Source organism: Anastrepha ludens, chromosome 5, assembly GCF_028408465.1.
Source record: "Anastrepha ludens isolate Willacy chromosome 5, idAnaLude1.1, whole genome shotgun sequence".
Taxonomy (NCBI): Eukaryota; Metazoa; Arthropoda; class Insecta; order Diptera; family Tephritidae; genus Anastrepha; species Anastrepha ludens.
Genome location: NC_071501.1, coordinates 3,553,370 through 3,573,795, shown reverse-complemented (window position 1 = coordinate 3,573,795; position 20,426 = coordinate 3,553,370). Strand labels below are relative to the sequence as shown.

The window sequence follows — 20,426 nt, the reverse complement described above, 5'->3', positions numbered from 1 at the left end:
TTTCGCATGCACCGTTCTTGAGCCCAATGCCTTAATTTTGCAAAACATAAACAGACCGAAAAAAATGTACTAAAATTGTATTAATTTTTTGATGTTGTATTACACGAATGCTTGGCCAGTGCATTTATTTTAAAGCGGATAGCATTTATTTTGAATAAGAACCAAATTGGGCCATTAATGCGACTTTCAGAGACATCGCGACTTCAGCGCCACCTACCGACCTTATGATGTTCGCACACAACAAAAAACAAACACCCATTTTCAAAGACAAAATTATTTACCACAGTGATTATAAAAACATTTGACATGTTAAGCTAAACCATATTTTGTTTATTCATAAAGCCGTTCGATAACTTTAGCATATTTCTTTAAAATAACACTACGCCGCGACTTCAAAGTAGGACCTGAAATAAAAAACAAAAAAAAACGATTCTACATAAACATTCATCAAAAATACCACCCACATCTTCAACTTACCTAACTCTCCAGTGGGGATTGAGAAGTCGTGTGGCAAAATCGCGAATTTTTGCACCTTTTGTGCGTTGGACAAGGCGCTTCGGTTCGCAATTGCTATGGCCTCCTGCATCGCAGCCACAACTTTGGGATCTGGATGCACTTCCACGGTGGCAGCATCGAAATCTTCTATGCTCGGTGGTATGCGCAAAACATCAGAGAGACGCGTGTAATGCAAGCCCAGCGCTTGGAACCAGGCAATGGCTGCCGGTTGTAGAGTGTCCAAGGGCAGCCCCGTCTGAGTGTCAATGTCGGTCTGATGGTGGAATGCAAATAAATTTGTAGACAGTGTAGTCTTTCCGCTTAACATTATTTACCCTGATTGTCAATAGTATCGTGAGATACTTGCGATTGTCGCCCACAAGTATGGCGTTGCTGACGCACGGCAGTTCGTTCTTCACTAAGTTTTCCACGTGAACGGGTGGTATATTCTCACCGCCCGCTGTTATGACTAGTTCCTTTAACCGACCGGTTATAATTAAGCCGCCAGCTTCGCTGATACAACCAATATCGCCTGTGTGGTACCAACCGTCTGCATCTATGGCTTCCTTGGTTTTCGCTGGCTCTTTCAAATAGCCCATAAACACGTAACGCCCACGGAAGCAGATCTGAGAGTGTATTGCATTTTTTAATTTGTTGCACTAACTGCGCACTTCAATCTCACCTCGCCGTTCCCATCCTGATCGGCATTGTCGATCTTCATTTCCATGCCCTCATATTGCTTCCCTGCGTCATCCACTTGTCGTGGTTCCACTGTAATAGTAGCGCCACTAGTGGTTTCAGAGAGTCCATAGGCCTCAAGCATTGGCAGATCTATGCTAATGAAGAATTTCTTTAAATCTCTGGAAACAGGTGCGCCACCAGCGCTCACCAAATGGCAACGATCCAAGCCCAAGGCGGTTTTGACTTTTTGTGTTACGAAAGAAGCCAGCCAGTATTTGAAGGAATATAGCGGCTTACTACAAATTGCAATTGCATTACGACTTCCGAATATTTTCCAAAATTAACTAAAATATCTTCCACACTCACCCCTTTCCCTCATGGTTCATATAGCATTGCAACATTGTGCTTCGCGCACGGCTCATTATGAATCGCTTCAGCCATGAAGACTCTGCTTCGACTTGCTTCAGCCGCTCCTGCATTTTCTCGAAAACACGCGGTACAGCGAAGAACCTTGTTGGACGGGCCACAGTCAAAGTTTTCAGCAAACTGCCCCTCAGCGCATCACGATCTGCAAAATACACGCAACCACCATCCCGAGCGCTGACAATGACATCGAACATTTGTGCGGCAATATGGCACAGTGGCAAGAAACTGACGGTCACCTCGGCACTTTCTTTGAAGTATTCATTCAAAGGTAAACCTGCAGCGTTTACGATGACATTGTCATGTGACAACATAACGGCCTTTGACATTCCAACGGTTCCCGACTGTAAACGTAAGGTTAGTACAGACATTCAAGAAACTTCACCCACGAAAAACTACTCACTGTAAACACTAGCAAAGCACACTCATTAGCGGCTATATTGCGTTCGCGTTCCATCAATTCTTGCTGCAGTTTCGCATCGAATTCCATAGCCATCAAGTCTTCCCAACGATAGTAACCCTCATCGCGACCGACAAACTCCTCAAACGGTCCATGCAGCTGTATGACCGCACGCAGCAGTGGTAAACTTCCGCTGACCTCGCGGACCTTTGCCATCTGTGTCGCATCATCCACCACACATACGGTCGCTTCCGCTGTTTCGAGCACATGACGTACTGCTTCCGGTGAGCTGGTCAGATATATGCCGGAAGCAATACCACCACCACGCAGAGCGCCCATTTCGGTGTAAAACCATTCCGGACAATTGAAAGCGAGTATACCAACCGAGGTACGAGGACGTAAGCCCACATGCATCAACGCCAATGCTACCTTCTCCACATTGCGTTCATACTCTGCGTAGCTAACAGTCGTCCAAGCTGGTGAGTTATTATTCATACTCTGGTTGCTGCCACTGCTATTGGAATCATTGGTAAAAACCAGTGCGGGTAGATCTGCATGGCGTTGGCAGGTTTCGTGGAAAAATTGTGGTATTGTTTGTGGGAGTGCCGACGTGATGCCCTCTTTTGTAATGCGAAGCTTCACCGGTTCGCTAAGCGAAGTCGATGTGTAGCTGGTGGCTGGTTTGAGGAGACCCGTCGATGTTAATGACTCGATAACGTCCATGATTGTTGATTATTATATTGTGTGTTGGCGTGTTTGTTAATCAGGACGGATATTTGAGATAGGGGGCATAAGGCTGTGGGAGTTTGGGATAGTAGATGGAAATGTTTTTCACCTAAAATGTGAAAAACCCAATTTAAATGAATTAAAATGAATATGTAAAAATGTATTGGAGGTTGAATTAGTTTTAAAGGTTTTTTTCGAAGATTTGGGGCTTTATTGTGAAAAAACGATACAAAATATTTTATTCGAAGTATTGGCCATCGCTAACTACAACTTTCGCCCATCTTTCGGGCAATTTCCGGATGCCGTTTCTCCAAAATTCTGGCCGCTGCTTGGCTATCCATGACTCAACCCATATTTTGGTAGCCTCGTACGAGGAGAACCGCTGGTCCTCCAAATCGAGACTCATATGCCGGAACAAATGATAATCGGAGGGAGCTATGTCTGGACTATACGGCGGGTGGGGTAACACTTCCCAGCCAAGCGTTCCAAGGTATTTTTTGACAGGTTGAGCAACATGCGGCCGAGAGTTGTCATGTTGCAAAATAACCTTGTCGTGCCTTTTTACCGTTTCCGGCCGTTTTTCTTTCAATGCCCGGCTTAAACGCATCAATTGCAGTCGGTAACGATCCCCCGTGATTGTTTCGCCCGGTTGGAGCAGCTCAAAATATACGACGCCGACCTGATCCCACCAAATGCAGAGCATGATTTTCTTGCCGTGAATATTCTGCTTGGCCGTCGACGTTGATGCGTGGCCGGGCAAACCCCATGATTTTTTGCGTTTTGGGTTATCGTAGTGGATCCATTTTTCGTCGCCAGTCACCACCCGATGCAAAAAACCCTTCCGATTTTGTCGCTCGATCAGCAATTCGCACGTAAAAAGTCGCCGTTCGACGTCGCGCAGCTTCAACTCGTACGGGACCCAATGTCCTTGCTTTTGGATCATTCCCATCGCTTTTAGACGCTTGCAAACGGTTGATTTATCAACGCCCAATGATTCAGCAAGCTCTTCTTGGGTTTGGCACGAGTCCTCGTTTACCAATTCCCCCAATTCCGCGTCCTCGAACTTTTTGGGCTGGCCAAGACGCTCCTTGTCTTCGGTGTGAAAATCACCACTTTTGAATCGTCGAAACCAGTACTCACATGTTGAAATCGACGGAGTATGGTCTGGGTAGGCCTCCTGCAGCAAATCACGGGCTTGGGCTGTATTTTTTTTCAAACTGAAGCAGAAAAGCAAAGCTTCCCGCAAATTGCGTTTCGACGGCACGAAAGTTGACATACTCGGAGCACGAAAACACTGCGTTGTTTATACTTCAGCGAAATGACAAATACTGATAAACAAAGCCTAGGGATGAGGCTTTATCATGAATATATATTCAGTATTGCCAACGCGATAAAGTGATAAATAGCGCCATCTGTGTGTCACCTTTAAAACTAATTCAACCTCCAATAAAATATAAATTTTAGGGGAAAAATTAAAAAGTGAAATAAAATTCTTAAATTCTATAAAATATGATGTAAATAAAATACAGTTAAATAAAATAAAAGGGACAAAATTAAATTAAAAAAGTTCAATTAAAAACTGTAATTAAATAAAATAAATTAAAATAAATATGTACGGCAAAACAATATAAATTGAAAAAAAATTAATAAATGAATGAAATAAATAAATTGAAATAAAATAACTTCAAGTTAAGGTTAGGTTATAGGCCACGGTGGTTGCCACATTTCCTGAGAATGCAGAGGGGCTCACTTAGGCCTGGATGCCCTTTGCGATACCACTTCCAAATAAGCGACACGTCCTTAGCGACCCAAAAAGTAGTGAAATACTAAGGCATTCTACTTGACTGCAGGCTTACTTTCTGGGCCCAGATACGACACGCGGCTACCAAAGCAGCAAAGGTCACGGGTATGCTAAGTAGATTAATGGCAAACATCGGTGGCCCAACACAGAGCAAAAGAAAGCTAATTATGGCGGCCACAAGCTCAATTCCCCTTTATGGCAGCGAAGTATGGAGAATTGTGATAAACTGCAAAGCGAAGCGCAAAACACTGGACAGTGTTAGAGTTGCCTCAGCCTACCGCACTGTCTCAGTTTCAGCAATTTTCGTGATCTACGGGCAGATACCCGTCGACCTCATGGTCTGGGAATGAATGAATGCGTGGGATTCCAAGAAGAAACACGTCATCACTAGCTTCTCAGAACGGAGATGCCAAACCATGCTGCGGTGGCAAAGCCGATGGGACACTGAACCGAGTGGCAGATGGACGGAGAAACTTATTCCATCAACTGACAAATGGGGCCAAAGGAACTTCGGAGAAGTGAACTACTTCTTAATTCAGTTCCTCTCGGGCCACGGATACTTCCGGAGATACCTACACCGCATTCCAAGTGCATATACTATGAAGCGCTGAGCGATGACGCTGAACACACATTTTTTGGCTCGCGGAAATAAATTCTCTGAGGGAGCAGATTGGCGACATCGCACCGAGCAAAATGCTCGAATGCGAGGACAGCTGGAACGCGGTAAAAAAATACATCGAGAACGTACTACGGAAAAAAAAGATCGACCTCGACACAGTGCGGCAAAGTGAAGCCGCACAGATAGAGACACAAGAAGACGAGCCTATAGCATGAAAGCTGGCTACAAATACGGTGGACCCAGATGTGGGTGCGTAGAATTGTTCATTTATGGATGCTGTTCTGGGCCCTTCCGAAATAATATAGAAAGCATTTCCGGGAAGGGTGTCCCCCAGAAGGAGAGGAGGGATCGTTTTAGTGGTCACACCTCACGACGCAGTAGACGACGGTCGCTGTAAATACGAAGGCATTTTGAACTCTACCTCACCCACCAAAAAAAAAAAGAAAAAAACAACACTTGTTTTGGCACAAGTTCTCCCTCTAATTCTCATTTGGTCAGTCTAATAAAAAATAAAAAGCTGTGGAGTTTCCGATTCCAAGTCTGCCAGATATTAAGTTAAAGTATGAAATAAACAAAATAAATTAAGCTAGAGTAAATTAAAATAAAATAAGCAAAAATAGCGCAAAAAATCTAATAAAATATTATATAGGTTAGTAAAATAAAATAAAATTAATTCAAGACAAAATTGAATTTATTAAATTGGAATCACATGAAATAAAAGAAATAAATAAGACAAAAAAATGAGATACACAAAAAATAAAAAACTGAAGAAAATTTAAGGTAAGGTGGAATAATACAATATTTTAAATGAGTAAAATAAACCAAATCACACTAAATCAAAATCAAATATAAAATAAAACAAATAATTGCAAGTTAATAAAAACCAAAATAAAATAATAATAAATGAAATAAATAATACAAAGTCAAATGAAATAATACCTATAATATAAATAATAAATAACATATAGTAAAAAAAAACATTTCTTAAAACCTTTTATTTATTAAAATAAAATATTAAGTAAATAAAATCAAATAAATTGAAACAAAATAAAATCACACAGTAATTACTTAAAACTTTTTTTTTTTAATTTAAGTCAAATTTAATTTAATAAATTTCAATAAAATATTTAGCAAACAATATAGAATAAATAAAACAAATTTATCCAAAATAAATCAAAATAAAATAAACTATTTAAATTAAACCGAAAAAGTAAAAAAATTTAATAAAGGAATATAAAATGCAATAAAATAAACACGAAAAATAAGAAATAATTAAATGAAGTAATCGTGTTAAATATATACAAATTACAAAGAAGTATTATAATAATTGGCGCGTGCACTTCTGTTAGATGTTTGGCCGAGCCCCTCCTCCTATTTGGAGCATCTTGATGTTGTTCCACACCAAAAACTAATTTAAACAAAATAAAATAATATTTAACGAAGTTTTCAGATGAAATGAATAAAACAAAATCAAATGAAATAATGTAGAAATAAATAAGGAATAATTAAACAAAAAAATAGAGAACAAAAAATATAGTAAAAAAATAAATAAATAAATGTAAAAAAAATAAAATATTAAAGAAATAAAATAAACTAAATGACACTAAATTAAATATAAAAAAATTAAATAAATAAAATAAAATCAAATTAAATAATATAGAAATAAATAAGAAATAATTAAATAAAAAATAAAGTCAAATAAGAAATTAAATAAAAATAAATAAAATAACAATAAAATAAAATAGAATCAAATATTAAATGAATAGTTTACGATAAAATGACACAAAATAAAACAAAATATTAAACAAGTAAAATAAATTCAAGAAATAAAACTGAAATTAAATTTTATAAATTACAATGAAATATCAAGCAACCAATATTGAATTAATAAATCAAATTTAACCAAAATAAATCAAAATAAAATAAAATAAAAAAAACGCCAAATTAAATTATTTTAAAATAAATAGAGTCAAAATAAAAGAAATCGTATTTAAAAAACCTAAACTTATTGCGAATCAAATCCACGCATTCAACTTAAAAACTGCAAATTCTCACCATTCATTCACACGATTCATTCCTTCACACCTCTTTTTCGCACAAATGTTTTCGCTCGCCGCTGCAACAGTTAGGTCGCTCGCCCATTTATCGACTTATTTATCATGTTTACATGCACATTACTACTTTCGCCCCCCACACACACACACATACACATATGTATGCATGTACTTATAGATGTAGATAAGTATGCATGCTTGGAGGTGTATGTCTCTACTGACTTACATGAAAAAATTCATATAATAACTATGATACAATAATGTACTAGCCGGCTATGTTGTTTGTGTATACAGATTATTTGTGTGTGATTTATTTGAGATACATATAGATTTCTTGTTTTTCAGCAGGCGCACAGCAATTAGTAGCCGAACGAGATGTGCTCATTGCCTTGCTTCACAATTGTACATATTTATTATGTTATTTTGCCATGCACCGAACCAACCAACCAACCAACCGACCGACCAGCCAAACAACCTAGTTACATACCCACATATCTACTGATATATGAACTTGGGCACATATTCATGCTCGTACTTATGTATGTATGTATGTAGGTATGTGGCTACATCAAAGTACATCCATGCGCTGTTATGAGTTTGTGCATATGTTTGCGTTCAGTGATATCTAAAAGCTGCCTGTTCTACATACGTAAATAAATACTTGTGCGCACATAAGCCGAGCGGCAGTTTCTCACGCATAGGCCTAGCAAATCGAGTGTAATTATGTCTGTATTTTGTTATAAGTAGATGTTGACACATTGGAAATGAATAGTTTTACGTATTTATGTATGCTTACTGCCTTTATGGCCGAGTTTAGAAGACGAATTTGGAAAAATTCGGGATGGCCGCCCTTGAAATACGTCAGCATATTTTTGATACTCATTTGCATTTTCTGGTTTTTTTTATAATATAAAACCTTTGAATTTATTTATAATTGAATATTTTTATTTAATTTAATTTTTATTGATTTATTTATATCAGTGCTATAGCATAAGACTAAGGTATTTTAAAAGTACTATACTCCAACATTATTAGACGCAACTAGAAGGATTTCAACATGAAAATTCCTTAATCTAAATTTTTATAACTTTTCATTAACAAATCAATACAATGGGGCATGAGTTTAAAAGTCCCGGGCCTAACAAGAAAACGCTTTTTTTTTTTGTTCAAAATTAGCTTTATTCAGCCACGTAATTTCCATCAAGAACGACGCAATCATTCACGCCCCGTTTTAATATTTCAATACCACTTTTGTAAAGGGTGATCAAGTTTCAAGGGCCGGTGTTGATTTTGAATAAAATACAATTCTTTTAGGAAATTATTGTCACTTCTCTTTATTATGATAAAATTGGTATAGCTCAATTACGTATCAAACAAAGTATCGGCCAAATGGCTGCCACGGCCTCGGCGGCACACCTCCATCCGATGGTCCAAATTTTCGATGACGCTGAGGCATAGTTGAGGTTCTATGCCGTTAATGTGCCGAATCATCTCATCCTTTAGCTCTTGAATTAATGCTGGCTTATCGACGTACACCTTTTCCTTCAAATAACTCCAAAGAAAGAAGTTTAGGTGTGGTTCACATTCAACATCGGCCCTTGAAATTTAACTACCCTTTAGAATGACTTATCCTTAGCCTCACAGTAGCGAATAGCCACTTCATTCGAGCGAAATTTCATTTTTCATTTTTTTAGGCCAGGGAACACCCAGTAGTCGATGGGAGCCAAATCTGACGAATTCGGCGGATGTGGGAGCAATTCGAAGTTCAATTTATATAGGTTTTCCATTGCTTTACCAACATCATGTTCTTGTTTTTGGCCAACAGTGAGCAAACGCGGCATCCACTTTGAACAAAGCTTGCTCTTAGTGAAGTGATCATGCAATATAAAGCCAACACGTTCTCTTGATATTTTTACGATATCAGCTAACTCACGCAAGTTCACTTTTCGATCATTCAAAACGATTTTGTGGATTTTTTTATGTTTTCTGGTGCTACCGCCTCATTTGGACGTTCACTGCGTTGAGCGTCGTCGGGGTATCTACGACCACGTTTGAAGCCAGCAAACCATCATTGTTATTGTTGTTTATGATGGAACGGAGTGCCATAACACTTCACAAGCCATTGCTTCGCTTGAACGTTATTTTTTCCCATCAAGAAGCAGTGTAAAATTAAAACACGAAATTCTTTTTGATTCATTGATTTGAAAATAACAAAATTCCCGTCACTCTTAGCACAATAACTCACGAACTAATAAAGAGAATATCATGAAGTTTTAACAGCTGTCTGTATAAGGTTAGTACTAACTGCAAAATTGGTGAATGGAATAATGTGTTTGGCGCGGGACTTTTCGGCCCATGCGTTATGACTTAATAATAATAATAAAATATCGTTTTGACTGTAAAAAATATAGTAATCCGAGGTAAAATTTGTAAAATTTCGATAATAAATCCTCAACTCCTTTTTTCTACTACTCGAAATTGAAATTTGAAAAGGTCGAGCCAAGGAGCGCCAGCAGAGTTGGTGGCTCCTAAAACACTCAGGCTAAAAAGGCCATTGTATTTAAAGCTCTGGGGTAGATATTCAGGGAGGGAAGGAGAAAAGTATCAGAGAAAGAGATAGGAAAGAATAGAGACAGAGATAGAGATAGTTAGTTCTGTGAGAATTTTCCAGATTCTTTGGTAAATCTGTAAATATCCTCCAGTTTTAGAGAACGAATATTACTCATTCTCATGACATCGGAGCCCAAAACTCGTAGCCGTGCTCTAGCACAGGCAGGACACTAGCAGAGAAAGTGCTCAGTGCTATCCGCCTCCTCCAAGCATGACAGGCACATTGGGTCCTCAATGATTCCAATGATGGTCATATGCTGACCCCATGGATTGTGTCATGTAATGATATCGACCACCAACCGAACGTCTTTCCTTCTAAGTTTTACTACTTTTTACTACTCTGTGCCACTTTCTTTCGGTTTCACTAAGCAATTTCATCTCATCCCTGTGCTTGCACCTAACTATTTAAGCCTTGTTTTACCCACTAAACCGCTCAAGTATGAATCAAATTGACTTAGTATTGTAAACAAAATTTAAATATACAAATTGCGTTTTAATTAATCAGAGCGCAACATCGATTTCTCTTATCATCTCGATCACATTAAAAATATTTTTATCTTATATATAAAAATGGAGACGTTTTTTTGTGTTCGTTAGTCGCCGATTCACGCCTAAACGCATTCACCGATTTCAATCAAACTTTCACAGATCATTGGTATTGGTCCATAGATGGTTTATGTGAAGTTTTAAAGAAATCGGTAAAAGTATGCGTGCGTTGTTTAAGTGTGAAAAATACAATATTTGCGTGTTTCCCTTATACGGACATTACGTATACGGAATGAGAATACACGCAAATGAGTAGAATATACACAGATATGAATAACATTGTTCTGATGTCGAGTGACGTATGCGACTGTATTATTCGTAAGGCAATAGTTGTCATCTCTTTTCTTTCCTTTTTATGCATGCGTGATACGGTATCAAAGCACATTGCTTTTTTTTAAACTGGAAAAATATTTTGAGCTTCATTTGAACGTTTTATGATTTAGATAAAATAAAAATTCGTTAAATATATTTGATTCCATTAATAACCATCAGCCTGTATTTTTCGAAGTTCAAAGTTTTTGGACAAATATTGAAACGTTTACTTAAATTAAATGTTAAATACATAGGTATATATAAATGCGCAAATGTAAAAGTTTAGATGGATTTAAAATATACGAAATTATTCAGCGGTCGAACCCATACATTTTTTGAAATCCATCACTATGGATCGACAGTCGCCATAAATGTTCTTTTAAAAAATAAAATGTGTTAATTTGATGGTAGCTCGAGTATTAAGATAGGTCTCTATTAGTATAACTTTGTTCATGGGTTTGCGTAATTTTTTTGTGGTGAAAGTCTAAAACCAAGAAAAGAAAACGCGAAAGCAGACGAGCAAAATGTATAAAATAAATCCTCCTGTATGTATATATACTCGAAACAGTTATGCTAACACTTTTTTCATGCATTTAGGTAGACAATTTTATATGGGCAAACGTACATTTACGAGATAAATGCCTAAAAGCAGGTATAACTAGAATGGCGCTCTCAGGGATTTCTGTTACAATACTTCTGTAAATTTCATGCTCCAAGTGTTCGAGCATTGGTATAGCGCTGAAGACAAATGTTCAGGATATAATACAAAAATGCATATTTACTTGATTTCACATAGTAATATTATCATTGTTAAAAGAGAACAAGTTTGTATTAGGTAATAATTAGTTTCAAAGCCAAAGAATAGTTGCAAGATTAAAAAATACCTGAACACATTTTCATTTAACAACTAAAATAGCAAATATGAGCAAAATATGTACTTTCTTCAATTTTCTTCTGTTGCCAACTTTCTGAAAAACATGAATTCACCGCGATGCGATACAGAAACAAAAAGACAGCGACAGCACGCAGAGGGTTTTGAGCAATAATATAAATTTGTATCAAACAACGCATTAAATAGTCATTTTAGTATACTTTTGGTGTTTACTTATTCAAGTAAATGCATGTATTAGTTTTTCTTTAAGAAATTTCTCTAAAATTTGCAACTTTTTTTTATGATTTCTAAAGATTACTTTATTTTTGCCAAAGAGCAACCGTGCGTACAGAAAATTGTGTTGTACTTAAAACTTCACCACTATAAACTTGGTCCTTATAAAGGACTTTCACTACAGTTTGTTTACTGGATATACTGAGGTCAACATAATCAGCTGTATCAAATCCATTTGGTGAGTGGTCAAAAATTTTAAAGTGCGTTTTTCATTGTTTTTTTTTTTTTTTTGGGAAAAAATTTATAAAAATAAAATATATTGTGCGTAAAATTTTAATAATCAGTGAAAATAAAAAAACGGTGGTTTCGTTGTTGTTGTTAGCAATTTTAATGCACATTGTGAGTTTTTCATGTTTTTTTTATTAAATTCATTACTTTTCAATTATTTTCTCTTAACTTATTTGAAATCAACGTATGCGGCCAAAAGAATTAGAAATTTAATTTCAACAATGGGAAAAAGAAAATTATATTATTTATATTTTTATCGCTTTATTTCAGAAATCCCACGCCCGCGAAGAAATGATATTGATCGTCGGTCGCGTAGAACGCGAAATAGATCAAATGAAAGGCAAAATCAATCACAAGAAGAGCGAGAAATTCAAAACCAAAATCAAAGGGAACGTATGGCCAGATCACGTTCAGGCCATTCACCTGAAGAACGTATACAACGTAATGAGCAAGATAGATTAAAACAAACACATAAACAAAACACAAGGACAATCGCTGGAATTATGCGGAATTGACTTAGAATATCCATGCTTCTCCCACGGACAATTATACGAGTATGTATCGTGTTCACGTGTAGGAAAGACATCAGTTCTGTTTATTTATACGACAACTCAGGGCAAAACAAAAAATGTAGTTTACGAAAAGGCTTTGCGTTAGTTTAAGTTTAAAATTAACATTAATTTTATATTGTAAAAAAAGAATAAATACTCATAGAGTGAATTTAAATCGATTGTTCATTATTCATTTCTAATTTTGATATGCCTAGCGAAGCAGGCAGAGGGTCCACTAGTTTACTATAAATTTATGTAATATACAAGAATGTTAGATACAAGATTGCGCCCATCAGAGAGTGCGTGCCGTCACACTAGCCTTGTTGTGCAGTGTTGCCGACCCTTTGCTCTTCGCAACTCGTGCTTTTTTATACCCAAAATGCGTAAATTTTTGAGTCTGGTTTTTGTTTCTTTTTTAATTTGAAGCTACCAAAATTATAAGTTAAAACAAAAAGTTTTATGATTAAAAAAGGCTGAGAAAGGTTTTTCTCAGAAGATTTTAGTGTTATTTAAATTAAAATTGAATATTTTAAAAGTGCACATCTAATTTGTTGCTCCTCTTGAAGTTGTGAAAGAATATTGGATCTACTTCTCTTAACTCTTCTTGCCATTTAAAACTCTTTTAAATTTTAAAAGCCTTTGAATTTACTGAATTTGAGTTAAAGCCCTAGAGGTGTAATTATAGTAAAAGAATACAAAAAAAAAATAGCAGATAATACCGAAGAACCCATAACTTTTTTGAAAAAGGAGTACCTTATCTTGTTACATAACCTCAGATATAGCAAAAAAAAGGTTTTTCGGTCCTTTTTTAAAGAGATTCTCTTAACGTGCGTTTTAGATATAAGGATACATTTATAAAAGTCTGTTTTTTTGTACATAACCATAACTCATTCATTAAAAAAAACGCACACAGCCAATTTGTCACGCATACAAATTTCTTTCAGTAATTCAATAAAAATTTGGTATTTTCTTCTTTTTAAACCGGTATTTTAGTGGCTCTTTATATCGAAAACTAGGCAACACTGCCGTTGCGAGAGAGATGTCACTACTCGAAGGAGAAAACGAAGAACAAATTTGTAAAAATGTAAATAAATCGAACAATATCACACACAAATAAAGCAGGCCACAGAGGTGATACAAATGGGAACAATCGGCTTAAACTCATTTCGCCACACACGTGGGGATTTGTTAACGATTTTAGTTGCTGAGCAAACAAGTCGTTGAATTTGGGCGCAGAACTTGTTTAAAAGCCGAGATTAGTATTCGCATACAAACTTTTGGTTTTTCACACTTTCTGTACTTCAAAGGAAATTCAAAAGTCTGTAAATGAGCGGACAAATGGCCACATTAAGAGCAGCTTATAGATTTTTTTCAAAAGCCATCATTGTGGAGAATTAAGAGCGCTAAATATAATGACTGAAATGTAAATTTAAAATCATGGCAAATTTTATAAGAAAATATAAAGAAATAGATAAAAACTCGAATACAGCAAGTGTGAAAAAATAAATAAATTTAAATTCGAAAATCATGTCGCCCTTTAAGCCTGTCCTGCACGCAAATTGAACGACTTTTTTCCTAATCCGCTCTTCTCTTCTTTTCACGCCCAAACATATAGTAACAAACAGCGTGAAACTGAAATCGTCAACAAATCCGCGCGTGCATGTCGAAATGTGTTTCAACAGATTGTTTCGATTTGTTTCCCGTCAGTGGCCTGCTTAATACACGCACAAATAGCACATGAAATACCAACAATAATCGCCACTTTGGTGATATTGACATCATAGGCCTTAACAACCGGGCTTTTAGTTCAGCCTTTTCAAAACTGGATAAAGAAGCAAAGCGAATGTGTCAGGTAGTGAACGAGCACAAAAAGAAGTACCTCCTGTCATCAAAGAAAGAGTCGGTACACTCGCGTATCGGCACCCTCGTCACTGTTGCCAGTTATGGTTTCGAGGTTGTAAAATACTTCGATTATTTAAGAACCAGCATTAACACCGATAACAGCGACGAATATCGCAGGCGATGGAAAGATGAGCTGTATGAGCTTTACGACGAAATATCCAGCGGCTTCGTGGGCTGGGTCATGTCGTCCGAATGGAAACGACATTGAGCTCCGGCTTTAAAAGTGCGGTAACAGCTGATGGTAGCAGAGGAAGAGGAAGGCCTTCTCTGTTTTCAACTAGCGTCGATTAGCACGAGAAAAAAACGACTGATGCGCTTTGCTAAGTTCGACCAAAATCGAGTAAGCGGTTATCGGACAATCAAGTAGAAAAGGAACACGTTAAAAGGCGAAGAAGATAACTTCGCTAAAGCGACAAAACATTTTCATGTATTTCGTTTTTGTAATTTGGTGGTTTGTTTTTTAACATTTCAGTGAGAATGGAAAGACACAAATACAGAAGCAGAGCACTCTGACTTTCAAATCAGCAAATCGCATAGAAAAAAAGCATAGAAAGTAATTTATAAATTTGATTAGCTCCGAATGATGCCACACATTTCAAATTTTTATTGCAAAAATTGTACTCCAATCCATTTTTGATTTTTGAAAATTAATTTACCGATTTTATAGCACATTCTGGCTTATAGACACGCCTACTAAACAGCAAAAACTCTGTGCATATCGGAACATTCTATGTACAGCTATTAGCATACACAAATACATACATATTTCGGGGTTTTATTTTATAAGATGTGGAAATTTGGAAAATTAGTGTAGTGAAGTCAATTAATGTATCCATATAATTCCGAGTATATAATTTTCGGATACGACATTAGCTATGAGTCATCGGGAAGTCACACCACACCCTAGCTTATCGAGCATTGAGAAGTGCGCCGAATTACTGATTAAATTGCGCCTCGCATTTTCCGGTCACTTCTGCAAAAATTATGTTAAAAACCCCAAAACTTCCAGAAAACTGCTTTTGAACTGAAACACAGGGTGGCGCACAATTAATCACTCTATCCGAAGGTTTATAATTTTCGCAAATGGCATCGACGTCAATCATATTTGACATTTGTGAACTAGACATCTGCAGTATACAAAGAGACAAGCAGTGGAGCGCGTAAAGATCAACTTAAAGATTTCCATCACTCAAAATTATTTAATTTCATATAGTAAAAAAGTAATTCAAAGACTAAGTTGGATGATTAATTTTGCGCCACCTTGTATAACCTTTGAATCGCCGTAGCATGTTACTCGGTGAAATATATAATATACATCGTGGGATATGCCTCACAAAATACATCTATGGAAAACATTCACAACTTTTTACTTCACCTAATACTTAGCGGTTAAATTTCAAGGACCGATATTGAATGTGAACCACACCAAAACGTCATATTTTTTTCTACATTTCATCTAATATTTTTCAATTCCACACTAATTCAATTTGAAGCATGGAAAAATACACAATCGAGCAACGCGTTAAAGTAATTCAGGCTTATTATGAACGGGCGTTCAAATCAAAATCAAAATCATCTTCAGTGATGAGGCACATTTTCACCTCAGTGGATTCGTCGATAAGCAGAATTGCCGCTGCCGCATTTGGGCGAATGATAATCCAAGAGTAATTGCCGAAAAACCAATGCACCCACTAAGAGTGACTGTTTGGTGCGGTTTATGGGTCGGCGGCATCATTGGGCCGTATATTTTCCAAAATGAGGCCGGTCAGGCAGTTACTGTGAATAGTGTTCGCTATCGTGAGATGATAAGGAACTTTTTATGGCCCGAATTGGAAGATATGGATGTGGACGATATGTGGTTTCAATAGGACGGTGCCATTTGTCCCACAACTAACGAAACAATGGCTCTTTTGCGCGAAAAATTTGATGGCCGAATAATCACACGTCGCGGCGATGTCAATTGGCCGCCAAGATCATGTGATTTGACACCGCTGGACTTCTTTCTTTGGAGTTATTTGAAAGAAAAGGTGTACGTCGATAAGACAGCAACAATTCAAGAGCTAAAGGATCAGATAATTCGGCACATTAATGGCATAGAACCTTAATTATGCCTCAGCGTCATCGAAAATTTGGACCATCGAATGGAGGTGTGCCGCTGGGCCGATATTTTGTTTTATGCGTAATTGAGCCATACCAGTATTATCATAATAAGGAGAAATGATAATAATTTCTAAAAAAAATTGTATTTTATTCAAAATCAACACCGGCCCTTGAAACTTAACCACCCTTTAGATATGGAACTATTTGCATTTGGTGGCCTTTGGAGGTGTGCCGCCGAGACTGCGGCGGCCATTCGGTCGATATTTTATTCCATACGTAATTGAGCTATACCAATATTATCACAACAAAGATAAATGACAAAAATTTCCTACAAAAAATTTTATTTCATTTAAAATAAACACCGGCCCTTGAAACTTAACCACACTTTATTTTCTACCTTAAAGGACATCACTTTCACTTTGACAGGCAAACCCCTTCTTAACACCGGCACAACTGAAACCAACATGCACGCAATTGCAAATCACTTAAATTTCCACACTCGCTGCCCATCCATTGTACTTTCAAAAGTTCAACACTCAATTTTCTATTCTTTCTAGTTTCCTCTTACACTCCGTTTAATTATTGTCCTTCAACGCAAACGCAATTTCTCTCACTTAATTCCAGTTGCAGCCGAATTTCAAATTGATAACGTCTTTAGTCAACAACACGCGTGCAGCTACTAAAATATAAATAGAACAAATTTAAAATCTAAACTAAATCGCGCCACAACACATTTTGAGTGTATTTTCTTTGGAGTGAAGTTCAATCAAAGGTTAAAATTCACATTTCTCAGCTGAATGTAGAAACTATTCACAAAAAAGAAACAAAAAAAAAAACACATTAACTTGCACTAAATTTCGTTTTTTGTGCGCCTCTGTTAATAGAAATATCAATTACATTTGTTTTTCATATAATTACAACGGCAGTTTACTTTTGGACCCATCAAATGTGTCCACAAATTTTATAGAAAAAGTTGGAAGTGTACAATGTGCAAAGAAAATAATGATTTTATGCTATTTGTATTCACTTTTATCACTATTTCATTCATTACTTTGGAAAATGGATTCTTGTGAGTGACCTACCTAATGTGAAAAGAATTGCGACTTGTAGATCATTTTAAAGTAGTGATGGGGAAGTTCAGTATTTTCAATCCTTTGTCTCTGTCGCATTATCACTCGCCTAGCTGCTACAATTCGTGAAAATGAAAAAGGTTCGAAACCACTGAATCATTTGCGAGGGAAACCGAAGCAATAAAAATTTATATTTCTGTAGCCTGTCTGTACTTTTTGTTTTAAAATGCAGGCATTGTTTGAAGTAAATATTAATCACTCTACGTATTCCATATTCGAAGTGATAGACACATATAAATAATAAGTCGTTTAAAATATATCAATAGATATCGCATTTATGGAATTGTTTTATATATTGTAATATCTTAGAGGGTTCAGAAACTATAAAGAATATAATGTTAAGTTGTATTCAACTATACCTGCTAACACCACCAAAAGCATCTAACAAAACAAAAAGACACTTGAAGCCCTCCTACTCCCACTCTTCACGAAACACCTGGCCCCAGCCCCACATCAGCACGGTTTCCGACGAGTGCATAGCACCACCACTGCACTCACCGCCATAAACACCCAGATAAACCGCGGGCTTAACCAAAACCGCCCCTGCGAGAGGACTGTCCTAGTAGTGTTGGACCTGAAAAAGGCTTTCGACACAGTCAGCCATTCCACGCTACTAGATGATATTTATCAGTCGACACTCCCGCCAGGGCTGAAGAGGTGGTCCGCAAACTACCTGAGCGTTCGTCATTCCTCAGTGATTTTTCGAGATAAAACGTCAAAGCAGAGGAAGATTAAGCAAGGTGTACCGCAGGGTGGTGTCCTTTCCCCCTTGCTGTTCAACTTCTACATCTCGAAGCTCTCCCAACCACCAGAGGGAGTCTCCCTGGTCTCATACGCTGACAACTGTACGATAATGGCGTCGGGCAATGACATCGAGGGCCTGTATTCCAAAGTGAACAACTACCTTACCGACCTTTCTCGCTTTTTCACTGCAAGGAATCTCCAACTTTCCCCCATTAAGTCCACCGCGACGCTCTTTACCACCTGGACAAAGGAGGTCAAACTGTCCCTTAAGGTAAAAGTCGACCACACACCAATTCCAACGGTAAACAAATCCAAAATTTTGGGTGTAACCTTCCACAGTTTGCTCTCCATCTCTGCGCACACAAGCGCAATTGCCACTAAGGTCCAAAATCACAACAAGGTCCTCAAGTCGCTTGCCGGCAGCACTTGGGGCAAAAGCAAAGAACTGTTGCTATCGACATTTAAGGCAATTGGTCGGCCGGTTCTGAACTATGCTGCGCCTGTCTGGTCGTCTGGAACTAGTGCCACGTAGTGGATAAAGCTACAGACATGCCAAAATACTGCCATTCGGACAGCGACCGGTTGCCTCCTGTTGCCCCCTGTTCAACACCTTCTCAACGAGGCACAAATGCTCCCTGTAATGGAGCGTAACAAAATGCTCAGCAAACAGTTCCTGCTAGGATGCTACCCCAGGTTTCACCTGCAGACACCTGCTTGAGCCTGAGCCTCCTCCCAGGCTCGTCAAGAGACACCTCTTAAACTACGCCGACGAAATCCAGGAAAAAACTGACAGAAATTTACTGGACCAGACAGTGTTTAGACAGTCAATAAACGACATTCACCGGGAGACCGTCACCACCTTCTTAAGCTCCCGTCCTGTGAATGTCGTAATGGGAGTCCAACTACCACCTACAGTAGGTGAAGAGCTCCAGCTTCCCCGTGAGACACGTGTAATACTGGCACAATAACGTTCTGGATACTGTAGCAGGTTAAACTCCTACTTATCCAGAATAGACTCAAACATATGTCGGGCATGTGAAGGCACCCCGCACGACACTAACCACCTTTTCACATGCCCTCTAAAACCTCATCTAACACCCCTCTCCATCTGGACCCAACCCGTCGAAACAGCATGTTCCCTGGGTCTATCTTTAGATGAGCCTGATGAAGACGACCGGCGATATGCCCTACACTGACGGGGCTTCTATTACTGTTAAACAAACAAAAACGAACACGGCTCAAGTAGCAGCTATGGGGGTAGTAGTAGCGCAACAGAAGTGAGAGTAGTAGCGCTGGCTGGAGTACACATGAATAATTTCGCAAGTAGCGGTCCGGCCAACCTCAAATTTTCTGCTACTACTCCAACAACAGACAGTACTTCGGTTTTATTTACTCTCAGCTAATAGCAGTAACGAAACGTAGCCTTGAGCGGAGTAAAACAATGAGCGCACGTTTTACGCTACCTGCTCCACTACTCATCTGTTCAAGTTCAAAGTAGTAGCGAGAGCAGCGCAATGTTTTCGGTAATATTGCTGCTATATTGCAGTTAATGCAAACCCTGTATATGACTCATCACAGGAATATTAATAGGAAGCAAAAGCAGTATCTTAGAGTACGTAGCTTTTGCAATAATTTCTAGGGCAGAGGAGAGTGGAGTAAGGAAGTGGCAGACACAATTAGACAGTTTCGTCGTACAGCTCTGAAACCCTTGCCTTCTTCTTCTTCATAATTTATTTAGGAGTATGTCGTGTTTAAAAACAACTTTGAACTACAATCTATTAACTATAAATAAATCTTATAATAAATAAAATTTACTATGCATAAATTCCTAATGTAAATGAGTTTCATAAAATAGCCAATATTATTATTCGGATTTTGAGTCTGATGTCTGATGTAGGTGAAATGGTTGAAGTGCACCTGGCACTCCACAAGTAGCACT

At 37.7% G+C, this 20,426-nt stretch overlaps 1 protein-coding gene across 3 annotated transcripts; it reads right to left on the bottom strand.

Annotated features, from left to right (window-relative positions):
* Positions 1-309: 309 nt before the first annotated feature.
* LOC128863955 (long-chain-fatty-acid--CoA ligase heimdall-like) lies at positions 310-17,284 on the bottom strand. 3 transcript variants are annotated; one of them, XM_054103394.1, is made up of 7 exons: positions 17,228-17,284; positions 2,003-2,834; positions 1,543-1,943; positions 1,178-1,472; positions 831-1,121; positions 478-769; positions 310-404 (listed from the first exon to the last, which is right to left on the bottom strand). In XM_054103394.1, exons 2-7 carry the CDS (start codon positions 2,720-2,722, stop codon positions 331-333), a joined length of 2,073 nt encoding a protein of 690 aa, XP_053959369.1. In that variant the 5' UTR covers positions 2,723-2,834; positions 17,228-17,284; the 3' UTR covers positions 310-330. The 3 variants fall into 3 exon arrangements, with proteins under 3 accessions (XP_053959369.1, XP_053959368.1, XP_053959370.1); XM_054103393.1 differs by having other exon boundaries at positions 17,182-17,278; XM_054103395.1 differs by lacking the exon at positions 17,228-17,284 and adding an exon at positions 7,201-7,332.
* Between the last annotated feature and the right edge of the window lie 3,142 nt (positions 17,285-20,426).